The following is a 24,074-nucleotide window of genomic DNA, read 5'->3' on the forward strand; positions in this document are numbered from 1 at the left end:
CGTAAGACTCTTTGACATCTGCCGATGATTATCGTCTCCGGATCCCTGATTCTTTTTTTCCAGGCACTAAATGTCCTGATCATCCCTGGCTTCCGGTACTTCACCACAGGGCTCCCTTTCCTCTGCTCTCGCTGCAGGGCATTTGTAACAGGTACCAGCCTAAATTCTACAACACAAATAAACAAGTGCTGTCCTCAGAAAACACTGTGGGTCTGGCTCAGGAACTAGACTGGGGGGGGGCCCAATCCCTTCCCCGCTGCTCCTCACTCAGTAGCTCCATGACCCTGGACGTGGCCGGCAACTGCACAGAGGTGGCCTCCTTGATTGCAAGATGCGGGTGGTGATCACGGTAGGGTTATTGTGAAGACAGATCTTTCTCTTTCCCCCTAGATGGCAACCTCCACATGGGCAGGAAACTCCCCTGTCTATCCCAGTCACCATTATATCCTTATAGAACGTGCTCAATGCTTGAACATCACAGGCACTCAAAAGATATTCATGGACCAAATGACCAAAAGATGGATGCTTTTCCACGGAAGGAAAGGATGTGACTGTCCACTTTGGGGGAGACGGTGCAGTGCTGTTAGGATCTGTTAAAGGATAAACTGAGGCATATTAAAAATTTTAAGAGTTTATTTGAGCAAAAATCAACTCAAATGAGGCAGCACCCAGCTGGAAGTGGCTACGGGGACTCAGCCCGCAGGAGCCAGGGGAGGACAGACGCATAGAGAAAGTGTGGACGCAAAGACAGGACATTTGATTGACTAGTGCTCAAAGCCAAGTTGGTGTTTGTGATTCGCTGTTCTTAGCATTTGGATTTCGTGAGCCTGGGGCATTTACAGGCTTAGAGTTTATCTGCTTCCATAGGCACCATGGCATCAGCCCACCTCAGTCTACCGGCCTCCTTGTTTAGTTAACAGATCTGACCTGTGTTCTAACCACAAGCTCCAGGGCAGCCAGATTGGCCTCCCGGCCCCACCCCACCAGCAGCACAGCACCCGCACTTCCTGCTCAGGTGACTCTGTCACTAGTGATCTGAGCTCTTTCTGCAGCGGAAAGTCTCTCCACTCTCTGGGAACCAGGGTGAGGTGGGGGGAAAGTGTGGGCCTCGGGTCCAACAGACCAGACCTAAGGCCGTGCTCTGCCACTTTCTGTCTATGTGACCTTGTATTCATTTCTTATTGCTGCAAATTACCACACCCTCAGCAGCTGAAAACAACACAAATTTGTTATCTTAAAATGCTGTAGGTTGGAAGTCTGACACAGCTCTCACTGGTCATAACTGTGTTCCTTTCTGAAGGATGGAGGGAAAAATCCATTTCTGCTATAGACTGAATATGTCCCCCCAAATTCATGAGTGGAAACCTAATCCCCAGTGTGTTGGTATTTGGAGGTGGAGCCTTTGGAAAGTGATTAAGTCATGAAGGTGGAGCCCTCACAAATGGGATTAGTGCCCTTATGAAGGAGACCTCAGAAAGACCCCTTGTCTCCTCCACCACTAAGGACATAGCAAGAAGATGGCCATCTGTGATCCATGAAGCAGGTCTTCACCTGACATCAAATCTTGGACTTCTTAGCCTGTGAGAAATAAGTTTCTGTTCTCAGCCAGCCAGTCTGTCGTATTTTTTTATAGCAGTCCAAGCTGGCTAAGACAATTTCCTTCCCTTTTAAACAACTTCTAAAGGCAGCCCACATTCCTTGGCTCATGGCCCCTTTCCTCCATCCTTAAAGCCAGCACTCTGACATTCTTCTAATAGTCACATCTCCCTCTAACTCACCCCTCCTGCCTCCCTTCTAAGGACCCTTGTGGTTATATTGGGCCTGCCTGGAATAATTCAGGATAATCTCCTTATTTTAAGGTCAAGGATTAGCAGCCACAATTCCATCGAACCTTAATTCACCTTTACCAAATAAGCTAACATATTCATAGGTTGTGTGTGGATTAATCCACACAACCTATGAATTGTTGTGGGCACCTTGCAGGGGGCCATTATGCTGCCTACAACAGATGTAGAATAATTACATAACTTCCAAGAGTCTGTTTCCTTATGAAGAAGAGTTCCTACAATGGTTGGAGCAGGGATTAGGAATGGTGATTATATTATTCATCTAATTGCTGGGGAACAAATTACCCCAAAACTTAGTAGCATAAGGCATTATCATCTCCCACCTTTTCTGAGGATCAGAAATTAGTGAGCAGTTTAGCTGAGCAGTCTAGAGGGGGGTCTTTCATTAGGGTGCAGTTAAGATATCGCCCCAGGCTCCAAACATCTGAAAGATTGGCTAGGACTGAAAGCTTCCAAGGCAGCTCCCTCAGTGGCTGTGGGCAGGAGGCCTCAGTTCTTTGCATGTGACCCCTCCAGAGGGCTGCTTGAGTGTCTTCACAACATGGCAGCTGGCTCCCCCCAGAGAGAGTTATCCAAGAGAGCAAAACAGCAGCCACAATTCCTATTCTTTAACCTAGCCATGTGCATATACTACCTATTTAAATTATTTAATAATTTATTAAATATTTAATAAAATAATTTTTCAAAATAAATAAAAATTACCCATAACATTACTCAGTTTGGTCTAGTTCAGAAGCTTCCAAGACTGATCAGCAGGACTATTTCCTCAAATGAAATTTTACAGGAAATCCTAATATCACAACCATATACAACAGCAAGTGGCCCAGCAGGATGGGAGACCTGGAGACTGTCTATGAGCCTCTCACTCCTCATTTTACAAACCTCTGGATTCAACCTTTTATCTAAGCAAGACCTTCCGGACTTTCCAAAGCTAGAAATAAAGAGCTTTGATGAGATCTGAAATTGTAAAAAGCCTATTCTTCCTTCCTCCTGGAGTCTTTTCCTCTTGATACCCCTTTATTATGAAGACATTTTATTTTATAAATTTTTTAGCCAGAAAGTTACCCAACCTTTAAAGGAAGGAAGGAAGGATTAGTCATTTGGTTTGAATAGGAATTCCCAAACTTTTTTCACTGTGCCCATAAAACCATGTATCCAGAAGCCTCTGCAACCAAGTGGGGGGCTTGTCCTGGGGCTCCACTCTCCCCCATCTCTTCCGTCCCCTTCTCCACCACCCACCACAGCCAGGATTAGCCTCCAGAAGCCAGTATGAGAGAGGGTCAGCCCTACCTCTCAGCCTCAGGATGCTGTGGTACTCACTGTGTCCTGGCAGCCACCTATAATCTGTAGCCAGTCAAATCTGGATTTAGATCCCAGACCTACCACTCATTAGCTGGTTGAATTTGGACAAGTTATCTAACCTTCTGAACCTCGGTTTCTGCATCTGTAACTTGGAGACAGTGTTCTCTCCATTGCTGGCTTGCACTAAAGGTGATATAAGTAAACATCTAGCAAGTAGAAGGATCTCAATTAATGGGGGTAATTATTATTAGACACCAAGGAGAATCTGTTAAATGTTCCTCAGTATCTGCTCACCCCTTCTTCCTTTCTGTAATAGAAATGCCAAAGGATTACCTGGGTGCCTGGCCACCCAAGCAGAGGCCCCATTTCTCAGCCTCCCCTGCAGCCAACGTGGTCACGTAGCTAGTTCTTGCCAGTGGAATATGAATGGAAATGATGTGCCCAGCTTCTGAGTCATGCCCTAGAAAGGATGCTGCCTTCCCCTCCCTCTTGCCTTTCCATCCTCCCACTGGCTGGGGAGATGGAGGGTCCTGGGCCAGCTGCCCTGGAAACAGGAAAGGAAGCTACCTGTTGAGGGTAGAAGAGCCTCCACACCACCCCTGGATCACTGACCTCAGAAGAAATAATCATCCTTTCTAGGACAGTGTATCTGGACCTCTTTGTTACATCAACTTGGATGAACCATGAAAGAGTTTAAAGTTGTAGGTTCTTTGGTTGGCCTAAAGATTAAATTGACATAAAACAGAATAACAGGAGAAAAACTAATTTTGTACATGCGGGAGCCCCCATAAAAATACGAGACTCCAACGCAGTCAGGCAGCTGAGGCGTCTATACCATCCTAAGCTAAGGAACGGGATAGAGGCCTGGGGCTCCAGAGGGGGGCAGGGCCGTTCACAGGAAGATGAGAAGAGCAAACGGTTGGCATCAGGCGTTTGCCCTGCCATGCAGGTAAGTCTCTCTGATTTTGTTTGTAAGTTTTCTCTGGTAGTAGCTCTCTTTCTGGTACAACACCCCTATCTTTTAGGCAGTTAAGGGAGAGGTAAAAATCTTTTCCTAAGCTTGCTGCGTCTTGATTGTTTTCACCTCAAAGTAACCCCCATGCCAAAGGGGCACATTTTGGTTTTGGGGTGGCATATTCTGCTCCCCTTCAAAGTGTATGCTCAGGAGTCTTAGTATTCCCTCTTTAACACCAATTCATAGAGCCCTTGCCTTAGTGTCAGTTCTTAGGTCTCTCTCTCTCCTGCCCCAAAAAAGACCCCCAAAGGCCTGGGCCCAGAGAACCACAGGGATGGCTGGACTCCAGCCTCATCTTCCTGCTCTGTAGGGTCCCACTGGGGCTGGGAGCCCTGCCACCCCTCTGCTCCTCTCCCTGTGCTGTGGCTTCACTGTGCCCAGGGGCGTGGCCCAGGTGGGACCCTTTGTCAGTGACACTTGAGTCCTAACCTTCTGGTGAAGGCAATCTACTCTGTCAGACAGTTAAATACGAGGGTCCTCTGATAACTGTTCCCCTGGTGGTTGAACTGGCAACGAAGGGCACAGAACTGACCCCTGGCGGCCCTGATCCGCTGTTGCCCCCAGTCAGTGGGGAGAGAGCAGGGGAGGAAAGCACCCTTCCTCCTTACAGTTCAAATCTGTGTATTGGGAGTCTGGGACCGCTAGTCCTTCCTAAACTGGCACTCCCCAGTTCAGGACTTGTTGATAAAAACTGGTTTAAAAAGCACAGGTCAAGCCCAGGCCCAGGTAGGGCCTCCTATGTCCCGCGGTAATCTAAATCTTGAGAGTCCCTACTCAGGTCCACCTGTGTGGTGGGTTGGCAGGTCTGATTCATCCTGGATGAAACTAGCATCATTTTTTTTTAATTTTTATTTATTTTATTTATTTATTCTTGGCTGCATTGGGTCTTCGTTGCTGTGTGCGGGCTTCCTCTAGTTGCGGCGAGCGCGGGCTACTCCTCGGTGTGGTTCGCCAGCTTATTGAAGTGACTTCTCTTGCTGTAGAGCATGGACTGTAAGTGCGCAGGCTTCAGTAGTTGTGGGGCGGGTGCATGGGCTTAGTTGCTCTGCGGCATGTGGGATCTTCCTGGACCAGGGCTCAAACCCGTGTCCCCTGCCTTGGCAGGCGGATTCTTAACCACTGCGCCACCAGGGAAGTCCTGAAACTAACATCATTTTAAAATGCAGGGACCCAGGGACTGGGTCACACAGCCAAGGCAGGGAAATGGGTTCGAGCCCTGATCCGGGAAGATCCCACATGCCGCAGAGCAACTAAGCCCATGCACCACATCTACTGAGCCTGCGCTCTAGAGCCCGCGAGCCACAGCTACTGAGCCCGCGAGCCACAACTGCTGAAGCCTGCGCACTTACAGTCCGTGCTCCGCCACTGCAACGAGAAGCCCATGCACCGCACCGAGGAGTAGCCCCACTTGCTGCAACTAGAGAAAGCTTGCACACAGCAACGAAGACCCAACGCAGCTAAAAATTAATTAATTAATTAATTTTAAAAAAACCCACAGTGACAGTGACTCAGTGTTCTAGAGAAAGGCACCCAATAAATTCCTGACTCTGACTGCTCAGATTCACTGAGGAAAGGGAAGTGGGCTGGAATGTTCTCATCGACACTGTCCAGATGGAGGGTGATCTGGGTCTCTTTGGGCCAAGGCTGAAAAACCAGGATGGAGAAAGAAAGAGTCCCCCCAGCACCGTCCAACCTGCTTCTGCAAAGCTGTGGGGGGCTTCTAGCTTCACCTAGTCCTCCCGAGGCTACCTGGCCTGGGGCTTCCGGAGCCTTTAGCAGGATTCCAGCTGAGTTTTCTGATTGGCAGCTTGCTGTTCAGAGTCTTTAATCTTTATGCTTTTCAAAACCATTTTAAGCAACCTGGTAAAGTTCATTCAAAAAAAATAATAAATGGAAAAATTTTCCCCACCATTGAGTTCCCAGTCACTGCGGCTGTCCTGGGTACCTCGGTCCTCCCTCCCCCAGGCTCTCTTTGCTCACCTCATGTGCTAGGCAGATAAGGAGTTTTTATGCTTTTTGTTCTGTTTTGTTTTGTCTTCCTGGCACTTTGACAGACCTCTGGTGCCCTGTGAGATAACAGAATATATATATATATATATATATATATATATACACATATATATAAGAACAGTAGGAGTATCTCTTGTTCAAATATTTGGTCTTCGACCCTGGTTCCTGGGACTGAGCTTCTAGATCCCTTGGAATTTCCTGGATGATGGGAGTTTCTTTTGTTCTAATGAGGCCACTCTGGGTGGGCTTGTGGATGGGAGCTGGTCACCAGAAAGACCAGCCATGATTAGAAGCTTGGAATATTCAGCCCCATCCCCCATTCTCCAGAGAGGGCAGACGGGCTGGAAATGGAGTTAATAATTGATTTTGCCTGCGTGAGGAGGCCTTCCCCAAACCCCAAACAGTATGGCATTTGGAGAGTTTCCCGGTTGGTAAACACAAGTGCGGGGAGAGTGGTGCACCCTGAGAGGGCACAGAAGCTCCACACCCCTCCACGCACACTTCGCCCCATACATCTCCTCCAGCTGGGTGTTCATCTGTATCCTTTATCATATCCCTTTGTCATAAACTGGTAAACTGTTTTCCTGAGCTCTGTGGGCCAATCAAGCAAATTAATCAAACCTGAGGAGGGGGTCATGGGAGCCCCCTGTTTACAGCTGATCAGTCAGAAGCACAGGTAATAACCTGGACTTGGGATCAGCATGGGGGAAGCAGGGGGGCCGTCTTGTGGGACAGCACCCTTAACCTGTGAGACTTTACACTTCCTCCAGGTGGATAGTGTCAGAACTGAGTAAAATTGTAGAATACAGAATTGTCTGGGGGGGGGAACCCACACATTTGGTGGCCAGAAGTGGCGGTGAAGTGTTCTGTGTGAGGTGTAAAGGAGAAACAGAGGCAGGAAAGACTGAGTTTCTCAAATGCATACCCAGAGAAGGCTGGAACTGAGGGGACCCCCCTAAGCATCTCTTGCAGCCCCATTAGTGTATAACAGCTCAGGACTCTGGCTCCCAGATCACCCAGACAGCAGCCAGGCCTCCCTCCTAGGGTGCAGCCACCTAGAACCAGCCTCTCTGTTCCTCACTGCCATTCAAACTTTCCAGGCGCAGTGAGCATCCGGGCCCCCCGCTTCTTAAATGCCCTGAGTGCCCAAAAATCCATTTTACTTGGAGGCTTGGGCACAATGATCCATCCCTGGAATAAAGGGATTTGTCCTTTTGACACCAAAGACATACAAAATGATAGCGAAACTAGCAGCTTCCCTGTGTTGGAAGATTTCCAAAGAATAGGGGGCAGAGGCCCTTGGTCACGACAGGAAGAGGTAGGGCGCAGGGGTACTGTGACATCCTCCAGGGAAGGGCAGCTTTTCCCTTGGCCATCGGAGGCCCCGGCCCAGAGGGGCAAGAGAGCCGGACCGGACATGGAGCCCGGGGCCCAGCCCTCCAGGGCCCCGGGGGACGGGAAGGCCGAGCCGCAGCAACAGGCCCTCGTTCAGTCCATCGAGGGCCACGGCCAGGTAGTGCTGCTGGGCGAGCTCTGGAAGCAGGATGAGTGCTGTGTGACGCTGCAGAACATTCTGGAGCAGGGCCCGACCGATCAGCCCTCTCGGCCCTCATCCATCCGAGCCACGAGCGGCCATAGCAGCTCCAGCATCTGAGCCAGGCGGCGGCTCAAGCGCTCCGGAGACAGTTCGCGGAGGTGCGCCGATTGCCCGGCCGCCAAGTCCAAGCGCTGCACGCAGAAGCAGCCCTGCGACCGGCGCAAGCCTAGGGACTCGCAAGAGCGCAAGCGTGAGGCGGCTCGGGCTGCGGCTCCGGCTCCGGGCTGGCGGAAGACGCGGCGTCGGGCTGTCAAGACCTTAGGCAGCCGCCGGCGGAGCCCTCGCCCCGCGCGCGGCTGCTCCTGGTGTCGCGCCGCGCTTCCGCGCTGCGCTCTCAGCTGCCGCGGCTGCAGCTGCTCCTGCAGCAGGTGCGCGACCAGGGCCGCCGCCCGCCGCGCTCGTCGGGATCGTCGTGCAGCCCCGGCGCGACGAGGCAGCCGAGGCGCGCCGCCGCATGGAGACCCTGCTCCGCAGCGCCTTTGCCCCGCACAGCGCCTCCGAGGAGGTGCACACGGCCGTGTTCTGCCCCAGCCGCCCCGAGGGCACCCTGGACCTCCAGCTGACCGCCAGCGGAGCGCACAAAGGCGCGTCGCCTGGCTGCGTCCCCCTAGTGGATCGGGCGACCCAGACGGATGGTGAGGGGCCCGAGGGCGGGGGCCCGGAACGCCAGGTTGCCACGGGCGTCCCCGGGTGGGAAACTAATGCAGAGGGAGTTCCCTGACCTTGCTGGTCCCAAGTAGTAGACAAATCCCCCGTGTCACAGTCCCTCTCCTAACGCCTCCACGTAACTCCGTTTTTGGTAAATATGAACTAGATTTCTCGCCCCAGGTGTCTCGCCGGGGTAATCTCGGGTCAAAAATGTTCGAATTCACTTCATGTGTACTTAAAGCTCCCACCAATCCACCCGACTCCCTTCCGCCTTGCCCACTGCTCCCAATCAAGCTTTTCTAAGGTCCAGATTCGGGAGTGTGTAGTTCCCGGCCCCGCCCCCTCCTCTCCACGTCCACTATTCCTTGCCTGGTTCCTTAGTCTCCTCCAAGGAATCGCAACTACCGTAAAAAACATGCCTATATTGAGCCAGGCGCTGTCCTAAGGGCTTTTCACGACTAATCCTCACAACCCTCTAAGGAAGGCGCTGTGTTGGAGTAGCCCCGGTCCCCCGCGCGCCTCGCCCCCAAGGCAGGATTCTTAGCCACAGCCCTTGAAACCCTTCCTATCAAGGAATCCAGGCCTGTGGCCCCAGCGGGTTAATCTGTGGGTCTGAGGGCCCTGGGCCACCGGCCAGCTCCTAAATGAGCACCAAGTGCCTCTGCTGCCCAGAGCCCTTCCAGGGGCAACAGTTGGGAAGAAGGAGGTGCTCTGGGCTCGGTAGCCCACAGCCCGCTCCCGGGAGGCTCTGACGCCCTTCTGCTGGTGACCAGAGCACGTTGTCTCCTCCGCCGATTAGCTGCCCTTCTGACACGTGAAGGGTCATTACTGTCTGCGGTACCATCCAGATCTAAGATGCTAGTTTCAGGACAAACGGTGACTGCTTGCTCTGGGTGCCCAAGACGCACCCAGAGGGCGAGAACTACCAGGGACCCTCTGGTCAGGCCCGCATCCTGACTACCTAACTTTGAGCCCTTCAGACTCATTCTTCTCGCTCTCCTAAATAGTCCACAAGGTCTTCCCATGGCTGGCTTTCCTGCTTCAGAAAGCCCCATGCCTGGGGGCTGTTCCCACCATGATCCTCAGGCAAGTCCAGAAAATCCCAGGCCGTCTTTGCAAACAAGCCGCTCGTGATGCAGCTCCAAGGTGCCTTGTCCCCCCTCGGCCACATCCAGCCTGCCTTCAACGATTCCCCGTGTTCCTCGGCCTCCCACCGTCACCTTCAAGCAGACTGCATTGGGCCCCTTCGCTGGACTTTGGCCCTAGACAAGACGAGGGTAGGAATCATTCTAACCCCACGTAGGATGTGATCTGGGGCCCAGAGAGGGAGAGATTGCTTCCAGTTGGGGACCTACAGAAAGGCTTTTTATGAGGAGATGGGTCCACTTGAGGTGAATCTTGATGATGGGAAGTGTTATGACAGAGAGGGAGAGGGGCTTGATGGAGAGGAAAGGGCTTCCACAAATGCAGGAAAGTGAGGCATGTTCACCAGACCTCTGGTGCTCTCAGTCGGCTGGAGCCGGACACGGTAGCAGCAAGGTGGCCGATAAGCCCGGGACAGCGCGCCGTGACCATGTTATGGAGGTGTCAGACTTCCGGGCTTGAAACGTGCGCTCAAGTCAGAAGGCAGAGGGGAAAATATTTTAGCTAAAACTATTGCAGTGCCATTCTTCCTCATCCTTCTGGGACAACCTCTCACTCCACAAGTGCCGTCTCTCTGCTTCTTGGGATCACGCTTGCTATCTTCTCCACTGTCATGGAAAAACTCCCCACTTCTCCTGAAGCCTGACCCTCTTTGTTTCCTTCATCGCTCTCCCGGGGAACAAGGATTTGTTATCTGTGTCCTGTTTGGCTCCTTGGTGTGAAATGGAATGTTTCTTTCATTGGTACCAGGAAATCCTACCCATATATGTCTGCCCCTCTCTAATTCATTTAAACCAGTGGTTCTCAATGGGGCAATTTCTCTCTCTCTCTCTCTCTCTCTCTCTCTCTCTCTCACACACACACACACACATACACACACACACAAGCACACAACATCCTGGGGACATTTAGCAATGTCAGTAGACATTTTGGGTTGTCGCAACTTCGGGGGAGGGATAGTTGCTACTGTCATCTAGTGGGCAGAGGCCAGGGACGCTACTAAACCAATTCCAGTGAAGGATGGCCTCACAAGAAAGAATTATCTGACCCAAAATGTCAATAGGGCTGAGGTTGAGAAACCCTGGTTTAAACCAGGTTGCAGCCCTCAGTCAAAAGCCCGTTGGTGCCTGAAAATCGAATTTTGCAGACATAAATGCCTTAGGAGTTCCTGACCTGTCTGCTAAATCTGGACAGGGTTCCTGACTGAGGTTTCCAGTCTCTCTGATTCAAAACTGAATCCCCCACCGAGGGATCCATTGCTCTCAACTTCAGGGAATCACCACCTTCTTGTAGACTCACTTGTTCCGTGAACATCCACACGCCAAGGGTCAACCAAATTCAATCCACCTTCTTTGATCTGAGCTTCCTTTCCTTTCTAATCCTTCATGCCTTTGTTTTCTTCAGTCCTATCAAGGGGTTTTAAAATTCATCAATTTTAAGGCCTGAATCATTATCTGACTCCCTATTGCCTTCTGGAGTCATGAAATGAAAGAGCCCTGAATGGGACTTTAGCCTTGTCGATGCCTCCAACCAGCTGTGTGACCTTGGGAAGGTAATTTAACTTCTCTGAACCTCAGTTTCTCTTCTGCAAAAAAGAATCATTAAGGTCTTTTCAGGCTCTATAATCCTTAAAATACGTCCTGTCGGGCTTCCCTGGTGGCGCAGTGGTTGAGAGTCCGCCTGCCGATGCAGGGGACACGGGTTCGTGCCCTGGTCCGGGAAGATCCCACATGCTGCGAAGCGGCTGGGCCCGTGAGCCATGGCCGCTGAGCCTGCGCGTCTGGAGCCTGTGCTCCGCAGCGGGAGAGGCCACAGCAGTGAGAGGACCGCGTACCGCAAAAAAAAAAAATACATCCTGTCCATTTTATGTCTCATGTCAGGTCTGGCCTTATGTGAGGGCTCCTCCTAGGTAGGTCTGCCCTAAACCGTATGCTGGGGCAAGCGTATGAGTCCCCAGATTCCAGGGGTTCAGTCGAAACCTCAACCACCTAGTGGTGCATTAATGTTGGAGGCGGAGTCTCCTAATGTGAACACGTTCTACATTGCAGTCAAAGTGTGCAGTTTAAGGTTGTCTTTCTAAAGTGCTATTTCCTGTTCTTTCCTAAAATGAAAATTACATTGTTAACTTCGAGGAAGAGTCACAGTCCCCTAATTGTCAGGACAAGTTGGGAGTTTGAGAGGTGGTCTGCCAGTTGTCAGTGTAGTGAGTTTCAGAAGTTTAGTTTTCCAAACAGCTGTTGTGTTTTTAGGGGAAATTCTTTTGCCAGTTGCGATGGTTCTTATCAAAGTTGGGGAACCCCCCCAGCCCTTTCCCATAGCGGGGAGGGCCGGCTTTGGGAGAAGGGGGAAGCCGCTCCGTATAGGATAATCTTGGGGGGGAGACAACTGACATAGCAGAAGGCTGCGGGCCTTCCACGGACCCCCAGATCTTTAGTTAAAACTCACAAAATGCATGGTGAAGTTGTTTGTTTGTCCGTTTGTTTGCTTTGGGGGGTATGTGAAAACCAGTGACAGAGCGAGCATCACAGCCAGGGTGTCTTAAAGAGGAACAGCACACAGGGACCCAGGAACACACCAGCAAGCAGGTGCCTGAAAGAGGCGCTCGGGGGACAGAATCGTGGGCGTCCAAGTTTCCACGGGCCCCGAGGCCAGCGTTCGCCAGGTGCCCAGGTCCGTGAGGGGCACGGCAGCTGCTCTTCACCCACCCGCAGGAACCGAGGAGGAGGGAGGACAGCAGGCTGGTGTCGGCAGAGAAGACTGTCCCCAGCACCCTGCCGTGGGAGCCACCCTGGCTTTTGTGACCTCACAGGAGGGGTGTGGGTGACCCTTTCCTGTGGGCCCTGGGCTCAGACGGAAGCCAGAGCCTCCCCGCAGGGCAGGGGCACACGGCCCCTCGGGGAGGGAGTCAGGAGATTAGGCAGATCCACGTAGGTGCACGTTTAGGTGAGGAGGACCCACCATGAAAAAGGGCAAGGGGCAGAAGTCGAAGGCCAGGCGCCGAGGCTCCGCCTCCCAGCACGCCAGCTCCGAAGGCACCGGATCCAGCCCGCAGCCGCCCAGCCCCCCGCCCACCCGGCCGCCGCCCAGCACCCCGACCACGCCGCCGCCCAGCTCTGGAGTCACCTCACAGCCCAGCAGTGAATCCATCCCCCCGCAGCCCGTGCCCCAGGCTCTCCCAGCTCCCGAAGTCAGCCGCTGGGCTCGGGGCGTCGCGTCTCCGGACACTGGCACAAAAGCATCCCCTCGATCCAGCAAAACAGGTGGGCAGCCTGCCTGCCTGAGTGGTTCTAGCCTTCCTGCTGATGGAGTCCCAGGGCTGCCCCAGAGGCTGACACTTTTCTTTTTGGGTACTGATGCATGGCTAACGCGTGTTCTGGAACGGTGCGTGGGGAGTGCGAGGGGTTTGGGTTTTGTTTTTTTACCCAGGAGACCAGGATTCCTGGGTTTTGTCATTCCTCACCACACCGAGTCTCTCTGAAGACAGCCACGCAAACATATTAACATTCAGCGTGGCTCGGTGGTAATCCTAGCTCACTGGGAGTCAGAAGTACCACGTGGCTGCTAAGAAATAAACACCAAGGCTGCATTAGTACAAGAATACAGTTAAGGACAAGGGAGGCGGTCATACCGCTTTACTCTGTCCTCATCAGGCCACTTGTGTGCTGTAAAAGATGCCCAGCGATCTAGTCCAAGGAAGATAGTCCAGGTTGGGGGGATGAGAAGGGTGGCGGGGAGGCAAGAACCTTCTGGTGTATGAGAGCCGGTTGAGGGAATTGGAGGATATGTCTGTCAGCTGGAAGGTGTGAGTAGATTTGTTCCATGTTGTCCTCAGATGTCTGACTAAGGGTCCCTGGATAGGGTTGCCAGATAAAATACAGGCCACCCAGTCAAATTTGAATCTCAGACAAGCAACACATAATTTTTAGTATAAGAAGTGTGTTATGAATATTGCACGGGCGTCCTGTATTTTTATTTGCTAAATCTGGCGACTTACCCTTGGAAAACACTGGAGAAGGCAGATTTCTGCTCAGCGTTAAAAAAAATCCAACAGTTAGCTCTCTCTGAAAATGGAACGGCTGTCCAATGGAAAGCGGCCCCCCATCTTCTTGGGTAGCCAGGGTCCAAATGAGCATTGGAGCGTGTCGAGGGAACGCACAGAGGCAAAATCAATTATTACCTCTCCACGTTCCTCTGGGACCCACAGCCCAGGACAGCAATGGGAGGTGAGCTTGGGGAAGTATTTCAAAGACTGTCCACTGGAGTAGCAGTTGTCTTCTGGTTGAATCCGAGAGCCCCAGAGAAATGGAACGTGACCGCTCCAGTTGCAGGAATCTCAGTGCCACTTCTTCTAGGATGGACAGTCACCTGCTGCCGTCCCTTCCTGTGAATTCCACGGAAAGAGCACAGAATTGAGTTAGAAATCCTGCGTTGAAGCCCACTTCTTCCATCTCCTTGCTATCAGAGCACGTCTCTTCTATTCTTTGAGCCTCGGTTTCCATATCTGTAAGCTGAGAATAACCACATTCCTTTTCACAGGATTGTTCTGATGATTGAATGAGATGGATAATGCCGTATAGAACACTGTACAGGTGTCAGCTGTTACATCGGTGTTCTTCGTATTATTCCCAGGTAGCACCAGTCTAGAAGACAACTAGTTCCCCATGCAGTTGGTCCTCTCTCCTCTGCACACGCCACTCCTGGTGTGGACACCTCCCGCAGGCAGTGGGCCCCTCACCTCTCTCCTTCTCTGTCCAGCAGGGTCTGTGACGCGAGCGGGCCCGCGCGCCTGCTGTTCCTGTTCCGCTTGTCCCGGCAGCTCTGCTTGCTGGCATCGTCTGGGCCTGTGCCACAGCCGCATCTTCGATGTCCTTCTGCCTCGGGCCTGGCCGACCATGCCGGGGAGAGGATTCCCAAACCTCCTCACCTTCTACAGGTCCTAGGGCGCGTGGGGGGCGGGGCCCTCGGGGCACACAGTGTATTAGCAGTCGTGTGTAACTGCTTCCTCTCGGGACTCCCAGGCCCAAAGGAAATCCACGTCCTGGGGGTTGGCACCCGGGCCTTTCTGACTAGCCCCAGGCCCAGGTACCCCACCTTCATGGAGAGGTGACGACTTTCTTCCTTACCGGGCATGGCTTCTTTGGGGTTCATTTTCCGTCGCTCCATAGGCAGCCTCCTTGCTCACAGCACACTCCCCCGCAGTCTGTCCTAAAGTCCCTGTCGCTCCTTCCGCAGCCTGAGCCATAGCCCAACGCTTCCGGCTCCTGACCCGCACATGAACGCCCCCTGGAATTTAGAGATAAATACGATGTAAATCACATAACCCTTGGTGCCAGGAAGACCTCTACCCCCTTCAGCGGGTCTCGGGCTGTTCCTGGCAGCCCCACAGGGGTCTGTCCGTGACCCGGAGGCCCACACAGCATCGCCTGCAGCATCTGCCCTTCTTTTCCTCTCCCACGAAGCCACCAGGTGGCCGCCACTTCCTCTCGTGGGAAGACCCCTGTTGAGGGAACTGGACTGAAGATGTCCCTCACCTTTTCCGGTGGCGCAGGGCTACGCGCAAGGGCTGGAGAAGGGCCTCCGCCTAACCCCAGCTCTGGGCCCCAGGGCAGCTCCACTTATACTCAGGTCTCACAAATATCCACAGAAGAGGCCTTCCGCCTAGGCATCTCCCAGCCCAGAAGCTGAGCCCACCCGTCCTCCATCCCCATCCGGCTCCTCTTCCCAGCCCCTGCCCCACCAAACCTGCTCTCTTGTATGTTCGTGAAAAGCACCATCTCTCAGGCATATGAAGAGAGGCAAACAGATACCCAGGTGTGTTGGGAGAACATGCCAGAGTAAAAATACTGTACTGCCTGGTAAGTCAAGGAAGGGCCTGCCCCCCACCCACCATGATCAGCTGTCCTTCCACACACTTAGTGCTTCCGTCCGTTTAGTGCCATGTTGTGCCCTGGATTCATAAACCAACAAGTAGTAAAACCGACTCTGCGTAAGGATACTAGGCACTGGGAGGGAAACCAAAACAGGGAACTTTACCCTTAAAAAGTGTGCAGTCCACATGGTAAGCTAAGATATGTACATTTAGAAACTAATGTGCAGGCCAGGAAGTGATACGTGTCCTATAGGAGATGTTCAAAGAGCTTCACTCCTGAGCTGGGGTCCAGGTAGACGTTGTAGTATCAGTTGTAACTGAGCTGAATCTAAAAGGATTTTAGGATCCTCTATGGCCTATTTTAAAGGGAGAGCTTTCCAGGAGAGGAAAAGGCACAAGGCAAGGCTCAGAAATAGGAAAGTGACGGGGAGGCACAGAGTCCAGCCTGGCTGGGATGCAGTCCCAATTCTGCTCAAGTTTCACCTGCTTCCATAATCTTTACATTTCTCTGTGGAGTGGAATGTTGACTCTGGGCTTTAAGTACACATTCACATTAGATAAGAATCCCTGCTTTAGTAGGATTTTTGTCCAAATGGATATTGCATCTTGTGAAAGCCTTCTCACAATTAATAGCATAATCATATACTTTCCTTTTCCACCACCTTTGTGGTAGGTGTAGTATGTGGTTTCCTCAGAAGCCTCAACCCCAGAATAGAGCTACATGGTAGGACTACTTCACAGGATGGTTGTGAAGCTTGAGGAGGACACTGGGTGTGAGGTGTTTAGCACAGGGCCTGGCACACGGCAGCCTTGACTACCTTTGTCACCTTCTCTCTGAGTGTCCAGGGGAGCTGGCATCCCAGGTCAGCCCATCCTCGGATCCTGGGGGGTCCTGTGGTAGAGCTTTATTGGGAGGGGTGCAGGGAGTTGTGTTCCTTTGAGAGGAGGAGCCATAGGGGGAGATGGACATTCCTGTGATCCTGAGGGACCCCACAATTTCCACTTTTCCCTGCATATAGACAGGCACTAAATCCCAGCTGCCCCCCAACCTGTGGGCTTTCTGCTTTGCTTTGCAGAAGACCTGCAAGTAAACATTCCACTCATCGTAACTTGCGTGCTCCGAGCCCTTGGGACTGTTGCTGTGGCTCTGGGAGCCCTAGGAGCTGCCTACTACATCACTGAATCCTTGTGAACAAGTCTCCAGGCCTGCGGCCCAGCAGGTATGTGGACCCCCTTCGTGCCCACGGCCCTTTGCAGAGTGAATCTGAAGCCCACTAACTCACCATCCCTGCAGCACAGGGCTGATGGAATGTCTGTCTCTTCTCTGAATGGAGGAGGTCTCTAGGGGTGGGCGAAGCCCCCGGCCTCTCAGGGGAATCTTGAGAACTGAGTGACTTGTTTCTGGCCTCAGGGTCCACTGGCACATCTCTCTCAGGCAGCCCTGGACACTCGTGGACAATGCTAGACCCATTGTGGGATCTTCAAAACAGAGTTTCCCACCTCTCCTCTGGCCTGGGGTTGGTTCCCCTAGTCGTGGACACCAGATAGGAGGAGATGGGAGAGGCGGGGGCAGAGGGCCCTATGCATCTCAGAGCCTTTCCTCCCAACTTTCTCCCTGCCTGTCACACCATTTCCAGCCCTACCTACCCTTCGTGAACTTCATGTTCCGTGGAGCCTTTCTCCCGTCTTTGTTATTACTGTTTTCTCCAACCTATTCCATCCCATACTGCAGATGATTTTTATGTACACATGTGGCCTGTCTCCACGCTGTATTGCAAGAGCCTTGAGGGCAGGGAGCATGCCTTCCACAACATCTTCAATCCTGCCCTGTCTCAGGCTGGGCTCCCTAGAAGCAGAGCCTGAGACAGAGATTTGGGTGCACAGGATTTAGTGGAGGAAAAAAAGTGAGGGAGGCAAGAGAGGGAGGGGAAGGAGTGGAGCAAGGACAAGGTCTCAGCTGAAGTCCACTTAGCCCCGTCCTGGGGAGCTCTGGAAGGTGAATGACAACCAGAGTTGGTCTCACCGTGAGCCCAGAGGGTTGGCCTTTCATGCCCGTCTGTGAGTCAGTCATTGGCTACAGGATGAGGTGGGGCGTACATGTCTTTGTGAAAAAGCGGCTCCCATTTGGGTGAGGACAAGTCCCTGAGGAAGGAGACAGCTCTGAGCCTTTAGCAACCAGCATTCATAATTCACAGGAGCTGGGCGATGGACGCGCCAGCCCAGAAAGGGGATCTGGGCGGGTACCGAGAGCACCCCCAATTGTCCCCATTGTCAAGTCCACATGCGGTGAATGCCTAACAAATGGTGATGGGGGTGGGGCAGGGGGTAATGGGAGCATTTCAACCCACCCCAGGCCTCCAGCAGCCACAGCAGGGCGTGTGGTGGGAATAGAGGCTCAAGGTAACTCAGAAGCCCAGCCCGGAAAATAAACTCCAGTGAGAGCTCACCATCTCCTCAAGGGCTCTGCTGCCTGATCCTGGGACATTCATGAAAGAGCAGAGAAGCACCTTAAGCTTCACAGAATTCCACAGCAGTTGAAATCCTCAGTTTCCTCATCTGTACATAGGGAAGATCTTGAGATCGTTGGGAGTATGAGACGAGTATGAGACAAGGTGCTTGGAGGGCAGAGAGCTGGCCAGCTGGGGGAGTCTTGTTACTGTTACCATCATGGAGGTGGTGGTTGTTGGAAAGACGCTGGTTTTGGAGTTGGAGCCGTAGGTGCTAGCCTTGACTCTGCTGCCTGGTCGCTGGGTGTTCGGGGCCACGTTACTTGACTTCTGTGAGAGTCAGTAGCATCTCTAAAGCGGGGACAATAACAGCTACCTCCAAGGGCAATGGTTGTGAGGATCAAGCTAGGGGATGCACAGCCCTGCAGGGCCTGGTCACAGGTTGGGTAGATGGTGGCGACTGGCAGTGTGAAGATGGCGCCCAAGCTCAAGCTTAGGGCTTAGAGCTCAAGCTTGGGCTCAAGCTTAGAGCTTAGAGCTTAGAGCTCAAGCCCGAGCTTAGAGTCTCCTTCCAGCAGAGCCCACTGGTGTGAGCTTGGGTTCCAGAGGCAGGAAGCCTTGGGATCAGATCCCCCTTCAACACCCAGTATCTCTGGGGCCTGGGCAACTCCCTTAACTCCTGATGCCTCATTTTCTTGTTAAATGGAGATAATAATGCTACAGCTCTCACTTGGGGCCGGGGGGAACTGGGTAAAAAAAATGCATGTGAAAACACTTAGCATAGGGCCTGGCACAGGACAGGCCCTCAACATAGCAGCGACATCACCATCATTATTTTTTAACTCAGTATTCCCCAAACTTTATTGACCTTTGAAATCTGGAATATTCCTTTTTTTAATATATTTTTTGAAGTATTATTAACCTACAATACTGTGCGAGTTACGCTGTACAACATAGTGATTCGATATTTCTATACATTACAAAATGATCCCCACAAACACTAGTTTTATTAAAACCTAAAATCATTAATGTTAGTAGATGGGAGAATAGTAAACTAGAAGTCAAAATATAGTCAAGCTATGTTTTGGGATCGATCACTTATTTTCTTTAAATTAGCTTCCTTTTTAACTTAAATGCACTTATTTTCAAACTGGCCATAAATGGAAAATCCTATCCTTTGCCATAAAAAAGACTCACAGTAGGGCTTCCCTGGTGGCGCAGTGGTTGGGAGTCCGCCTGCTGATGCAGGGGACGCGGGTTCGTGCCCCGGTCCTGGAGGATTCCACATGCTGCAGAGCGGCTGGGCCCATGAGCCATGGCCACTGGGCCTGTGCATCCGGGGCCTGTGCATCCGGAGCCTGTGCTCCACAGCAGGAGGGGCCACAACAGTGAGAGGCCCGCGTATCGCAAAAAAAAAAAAAAAAAAAAAAGACTCACAGCAAATATAAATACCATAAAAACGAAATGTCGTGGAATTCTGGCTGATAGGGTGCCTGAAGAAGTCTCAGCTTTGGCGTCAGTGCCCTGTGTGTTCAAAGATAGTTGACAAGGGTTGGATGTTAACACTGGCCAGCTCCACGCTAAGACCCTCTTTAACCAGAGGGTTGAAAGATAACGGGAATGGGCCGTGATTCCACATTATTGAACTCGGTGTCCAGTGCCACCCGAAGTGTCTCAGTGTCCACGAGGGAGGGGTGCGTGTCTCACCCACACTGTAGTTCACACAGCCCTGAGCCCTGGGGGGTGGGAGGAGAGAGTGGCGGAGGAGGGGAAGTGAAGGAGGCAGGGGGTGGCGGGCGGGAGGACTGGAATGGAAACCTGCCCTGGGCCTGGCGTAGGTCATTTCCCCGGGAATAACTGAGAGTCTGCAAAGTTAAAGAGGCTCCCCAGAGACTGAATCCAGTCTTCACTCCATCCCCCAAAGCTGTGTGTGTGTTGCCAGCGGTGGGGGGGGGGCTTGTTTTGGGGCCCTGGCATCACTGACATCACTTACAAACCATGCAGTGTGCAGACTTCACGCAGCTCTGCTTCTTCTGCTCTGAGGGATGATTCCTCTGTCTCCCTAGGGCAGGCCCCTTTCCTGATGCAGGGTTAGGATAGGCGGGTCCTCCCAAGGACAGACCCTCTCTCTTCTGTCCCATGGCGCCTTGTTTCCCTGGAGAAGAGGGAGACTATGCCAGCACCCCTGCTCCATGCAGTGGCCTGAAACAGGGTCCTTCCCAAGCCCCAGAGCCCATGCCTGGTGATTCTGAGGAGGTAGCTTTTCCTCATGGGACCCTCTGCTTTTGTCAAATTGCTCCTCTGGAGACTGTTCTGGAAGCAGCGTTGGGATCGATGCTAATTGGCATTCGGGTGCTTAAGATGTGCAGGCCCCCGCTTCTTCCAGACGTGCCAGGGCCAGGCTGCGGTGTCACCTCCCATGTCGTTCAGTGTGTGCTGTGGGCCTGAGGGTCTGATGAAGACACCACCAGCAGGGGTCAGGGAAGCATCTTCTGGAAGCCCAGAAGTTTCAGCCGCCGTTCCTAGACACTGGTCGCCATGGTACTTCCCACCCCGACTCCCCAGTGTCCCCCACATACCCCCCGTGTAGCTATGTGAGTGGGTCACCTCGGCTGTCACGTATCAGCACCAACCATGTGCCCAGCACCACACTAGGTGCTGTGAGACGTGACGACACAGTGGTGAGTGGACGGCCAAGTCCATCAACAGACCCAGGCTAAGCTTAAGACTTTGAGGTCTAGTAAAGTCTGTGGATCTAAGCCAGCCAAGACTCCCAGGCAAAGGGAGCAGAGGTGATAACTCAGATGTAGACATCTGACTTCCAAGCTAGAAGGCGGCAGAGTCCAGATGGGAGAGAGTGTTTGGTAATTAAATAATGCATTCATTCATTAAATATTTCTTGGGCACCTACCTTGTACCAGGACAGGAAGGAGCCCTTCCCTGGGAGCCTACATTCTAGTGGACACAGACAAGTCAGTGAATAAACAGGATCACTTGATTTGGTGGTAAATTTTATCAAGGAAATAAAAATATAAAGTTGATCTGATAAAGAGCAGAGGGGCGGGGTGACCAGGAGGGGCCGCTGCTGGAGCCAGGCTGGTCTGCAAAGGCCTCTCTGAACTGAGGCACATGTAGCAGAAGGAGGCAGACTGTGCAAATCTGGGGGAAGAGTGTTCTTGCAGCAGGAACAGCAAACCCAGTAGCCCCGAGGCAGGAAGGACTCTTAACATGTTTGGGGGCCATCCTGGCGCCAGTATGGCTAGAGTTGGGGGGTCAGGAGGCCACTTTTGGGGAGACCAAGGTCAGGCAGGCCCTTGGAGCTTCCATTGTGTTCTAGAGGTGGTGGGCAGCCCCTGAAACAGAGCGATAGCAAGTCCTTACACAGGCGCGCTTCTGGGTGCTTTACGTTTATTAACTCATTCATCCTCCCCTCAGAGGGGAGTATCTCAAGCTGCTGGTTTAGATTTCAAAACAACCACAGTGCCTGCTGGGTAGAAAATGGGAAGGGGCGGGGGGCCGGGGAACGACCAGGTAGGACTCACTTGCACTGGTTCAGGCAGGCGAAGATGGTGCTTGGACCAGGGTGATGGCTGTGGAGGGGAATGTGAACAGCTATACTATGGGGGTTGCACCAGCAAGTCTGGCTGAGAGACTGGATGAAATAATGAGGAAAAGAGAAGCCTCAAGGATGACTCCAAGTTTGGGGTGTCATTGCCAGAGGATCAACATGCAAGAGGGGATAAAAATCAAGAGTTCTGTTTTGTTGTTAGTTTTGAGATGTTGGACAACCAAGTGGAGATGTCAGGTAGGCAGGGGCATAGAGGGAGCTCACAGGAAAGGCCGGGTCTTAGCTGTAAACATAAGGGTCAATCGCTGACATAGGGAGAGAGCATGGATAGAGCAGAGGGCCAGGAATCAAGCCAATGTTGAGAAGTCTGATAGTAAAGGAAGGTGTCTGCAGAGAAGACACCTGCTCTGGGTCTTCTCTGGGTCTAGGGAGCACATGGGATCCCAGGAGGTTTCCAGAGGTGAGGAGAACAGGTAGGCTCAGGTCAAAAATGTCCACAGGTAGGGAAAGGCAACAGAGATGCATCTCAGTGGGAGGAGCTGGTGAGCTGTGACCTCTGATCATCAGGACCCAGCAGCTCCTTTCTGCTTGTTCTCCTGTTCCCTGAACGTGGACAGGCAGGCCTGTGTTTCCCCATCCTGGCAACAGGACCCATCCCCATTTGTACAGTGAACAAAGGGAGGACCCCGAACCAGCACCCAGGTTCAGGTCTCACGGCCTCTTGACTAGATGGGCCAACCCTGGTGCTCACTGAGGTCCCCCTTCCCAGGCATCCTGTGTGTTCAGCCACCACTCTCTATGCAGACCCTTTCAAGTGCAAAAGGTTTTCACTGCTTCAAGAGAAAAATTCCTTAGCTTGACAATTGAATGAAACTCACCTACCTCCCATGGTTAAGGTTCTTCCCAGTAAACACTGGGAAGCTTCTACCAATGGTATTGCTCTGATGTCTCTCTTTTTAATTCAGTTGTAAAATGAAAGGGTGAATTGGTAGGTTTCCAAATGCCACAAGGCACTTTAAGACTTGATTTACAAGTGGATTATCAGTTCGATTACTTGGTGCTGCAAATTTCAGCAAACCTAATTCAAAATTATAGTAAGGAGATTATCTCACATAACAAAACAGTCAGGAAGTGTCAGGGCTGGCGAACTCAACAGTGTCATCAGAGACCTGGGGACTTTTCCAACTTCCGGCTCTGACACCCTCAGCGGAGGGCGCACTAGTTCCCCTCCTGGGCAGATGGCTGGAGGAGCCCCAGAATTATATCCTCACACCCTGACAACCAGAAGCAGGGAAAAGGCCACCTCCTTCTTGTGTCTCTTCTTGAGTTAAGAAACTCTTCCCAGGATCCCCCTCCCCTGGTATACTTGCCGCCTCATTGCGGTGACATGCCTCTGAATTGGGTCTCATGCTCCTGCTTTTTTTTCTTAATATTTATTTAGTTATTTTCCTGCGCCGGGTCTTAGTTGTGGCACGCACGATCTTCATTGCAGCATGCAGGATCTTTAGTTGTGGCGTGTGGGAACTTAGCTGTGGCGTGCATGCGGGATCTAGTTCCCTGACCAGGGACCGAACCCGGGCTCCCTTCATTGGGAGCACTGAGTCTTAACCGCTGGACCACCAGGGACATCCCTCATGCCCCTTCTTAAGCAAATTAATAGCATGGAGGGGGTGAATTTTCATGACTGGATTAGACCAATCTAGATCTACTTCCACACCCTGCCCCTATGGACAAGAGTGGACAAAGGAGGGGAGCATCAATGCTCCCAAATGGGGCCCCCGCCAGGAAGGCAGGGGTGTGAGTGGATTTGGGGGGGCAGCCAGCAGTGTGTTTTAAGATATGGTAGCCTGTGATATGGTAGCCTGTGCAGGATGAACTTCAAAGCAGACCTGTTGGCCTGGGACCTCTCTGGCTTTAGCCCCTGAAAGCCACCCTGAGGGTGCTGTGAGTCAGTGTGCATGCATGTGTTGGTGGTACGGGGAGGGATGAGTTCGTAGACTCAGTTCTTAGACCGTCTGGGAGGGAAACAAGCAGTTTGGTGTCCTTCTCAGTCCAGAGCATGAAGAACCATCTGATGAAACTGGCAAAGCCTCCTCTCCAGGGAAACATGTTTCTAGAATTTTCTTCCCAAAAGCTTGGAGAGCCTCTCTCTCTGCATCCCACCAATGAATGATGCAGCACTAAAATCAAGGGGCTGCTTCCCCTCTCCTTTTGGGCACTGAGTGTAGTAAAACTCACCACCGTGGCCTGGCGTTTGGGAAGCGAGGCTCCGTCTTAGCTGCCGGGATCCCTGGGGGAAGGGAGAGGAAACAGAAGGCACCCAGTTCATGCCAGACACTTTGCAAAAGCTTTTTACAGCCTGAAGGGAAAAAACAAAGTCTTTGAGAGGCCGAGTTCGGACAAAAGGAAGAGTGGATGTGATGAATGGAAGAAATTTGAATCCTATTTTCCCACAGGAGGATCTTAGCTGTTAAACCCTCACCCTGAGGCTATAAAACTGGAAAGCCACCAGAATTCTGGGGTCATAGAGTATTGTCTAAGCTCATGGCTCTGTCCTTATTTTTCTTACAGATCCAGTTTTCCATCAAGGATCTCTCTTGTCACCAAAATAAACAAAACAAAACAAAA

The 24,074-nt window shown here is 52.1% G+C and overlaps 1 protein-coding gene across 3 annotated transcripts; it reads left to right on the forward strand.

Moving 5' to 3' along the window:
* Positions 1–8,224: 8,224 nt before the first annotated feature.
* SPATA3 (spermatogenesis associated 3) lies at positions 8,225–24,074 on the forward strand. Of its 3 annotated transcripts, none has more exons than XM_082841057.1 (4): positions 8,225–8,406; positions 14,318–14,495; positions 16,508–16,651; positions 24,018–24,074. In XM_082841057.1, the coding sequence occupies exons 1-3, from the start codon at positions 8,226–8,228 to the stop codon at positions 16,611–16,613; spliced, it is 465 nt and encodes a 154-aa protein (XP_082697183.1). In that variant the 5' UTR covers position 8,225; the 3' UTR covers positions 16,614–16,651; positions 24,018–24,074. The 3 variants fall into 3 exon arrangements, with proteins under 3 accessions (XP_082697183.1, XP_082697184.1, XP_082697182.1); XM_082841058.1 differs by having other exon boundaries at positions 14,321–14,495; XM_082841056.1 differs by lacking the exon at positions 8,225–8,406 and adding an exon at positions 11,414–12,822 and having other exon boundaries at positions 14,321–14,495.

This window comes from Leucopleurus acutus (assembly GCF_964270905.1).
Source record: "Leucopleurus acutus genome assembly, chromosome: 6".
Classification (NCBI taxonomy): domain Eukaryota; kingdom Metazoa; phylum Chordata; class Mammalia; order Artiodactyla; family Delphinidae; genus Leucopleurus; species Leucopleurus acutus.

Excerpts from the sequence above, each read along its gene's own strand:
- SPATA3 (XM_082841056.1), top strand. The coding sequence starts at position 12,522 with ATGAAAAAGGGCAAGGGGCAGAAGTCGAAGGCCAGGCGCCGAGGCTCC. Across the intron at positions 12,823-14,320 it reads CCCTCGATCCAGCAAAACAG|GGTCTGTGACGCGAGCGGGC; the intron begins GTGGGCAGCCTG and ends TCTGTCCAGCAG. Across the intron at positions 14,496-16,507 it reads AACCTCCTCACCTTCTACAG|AAGACCTGCAAGTAAACATT; the intron begins GTCCTAGGGCGC and ends TTTGCTTTGCAG.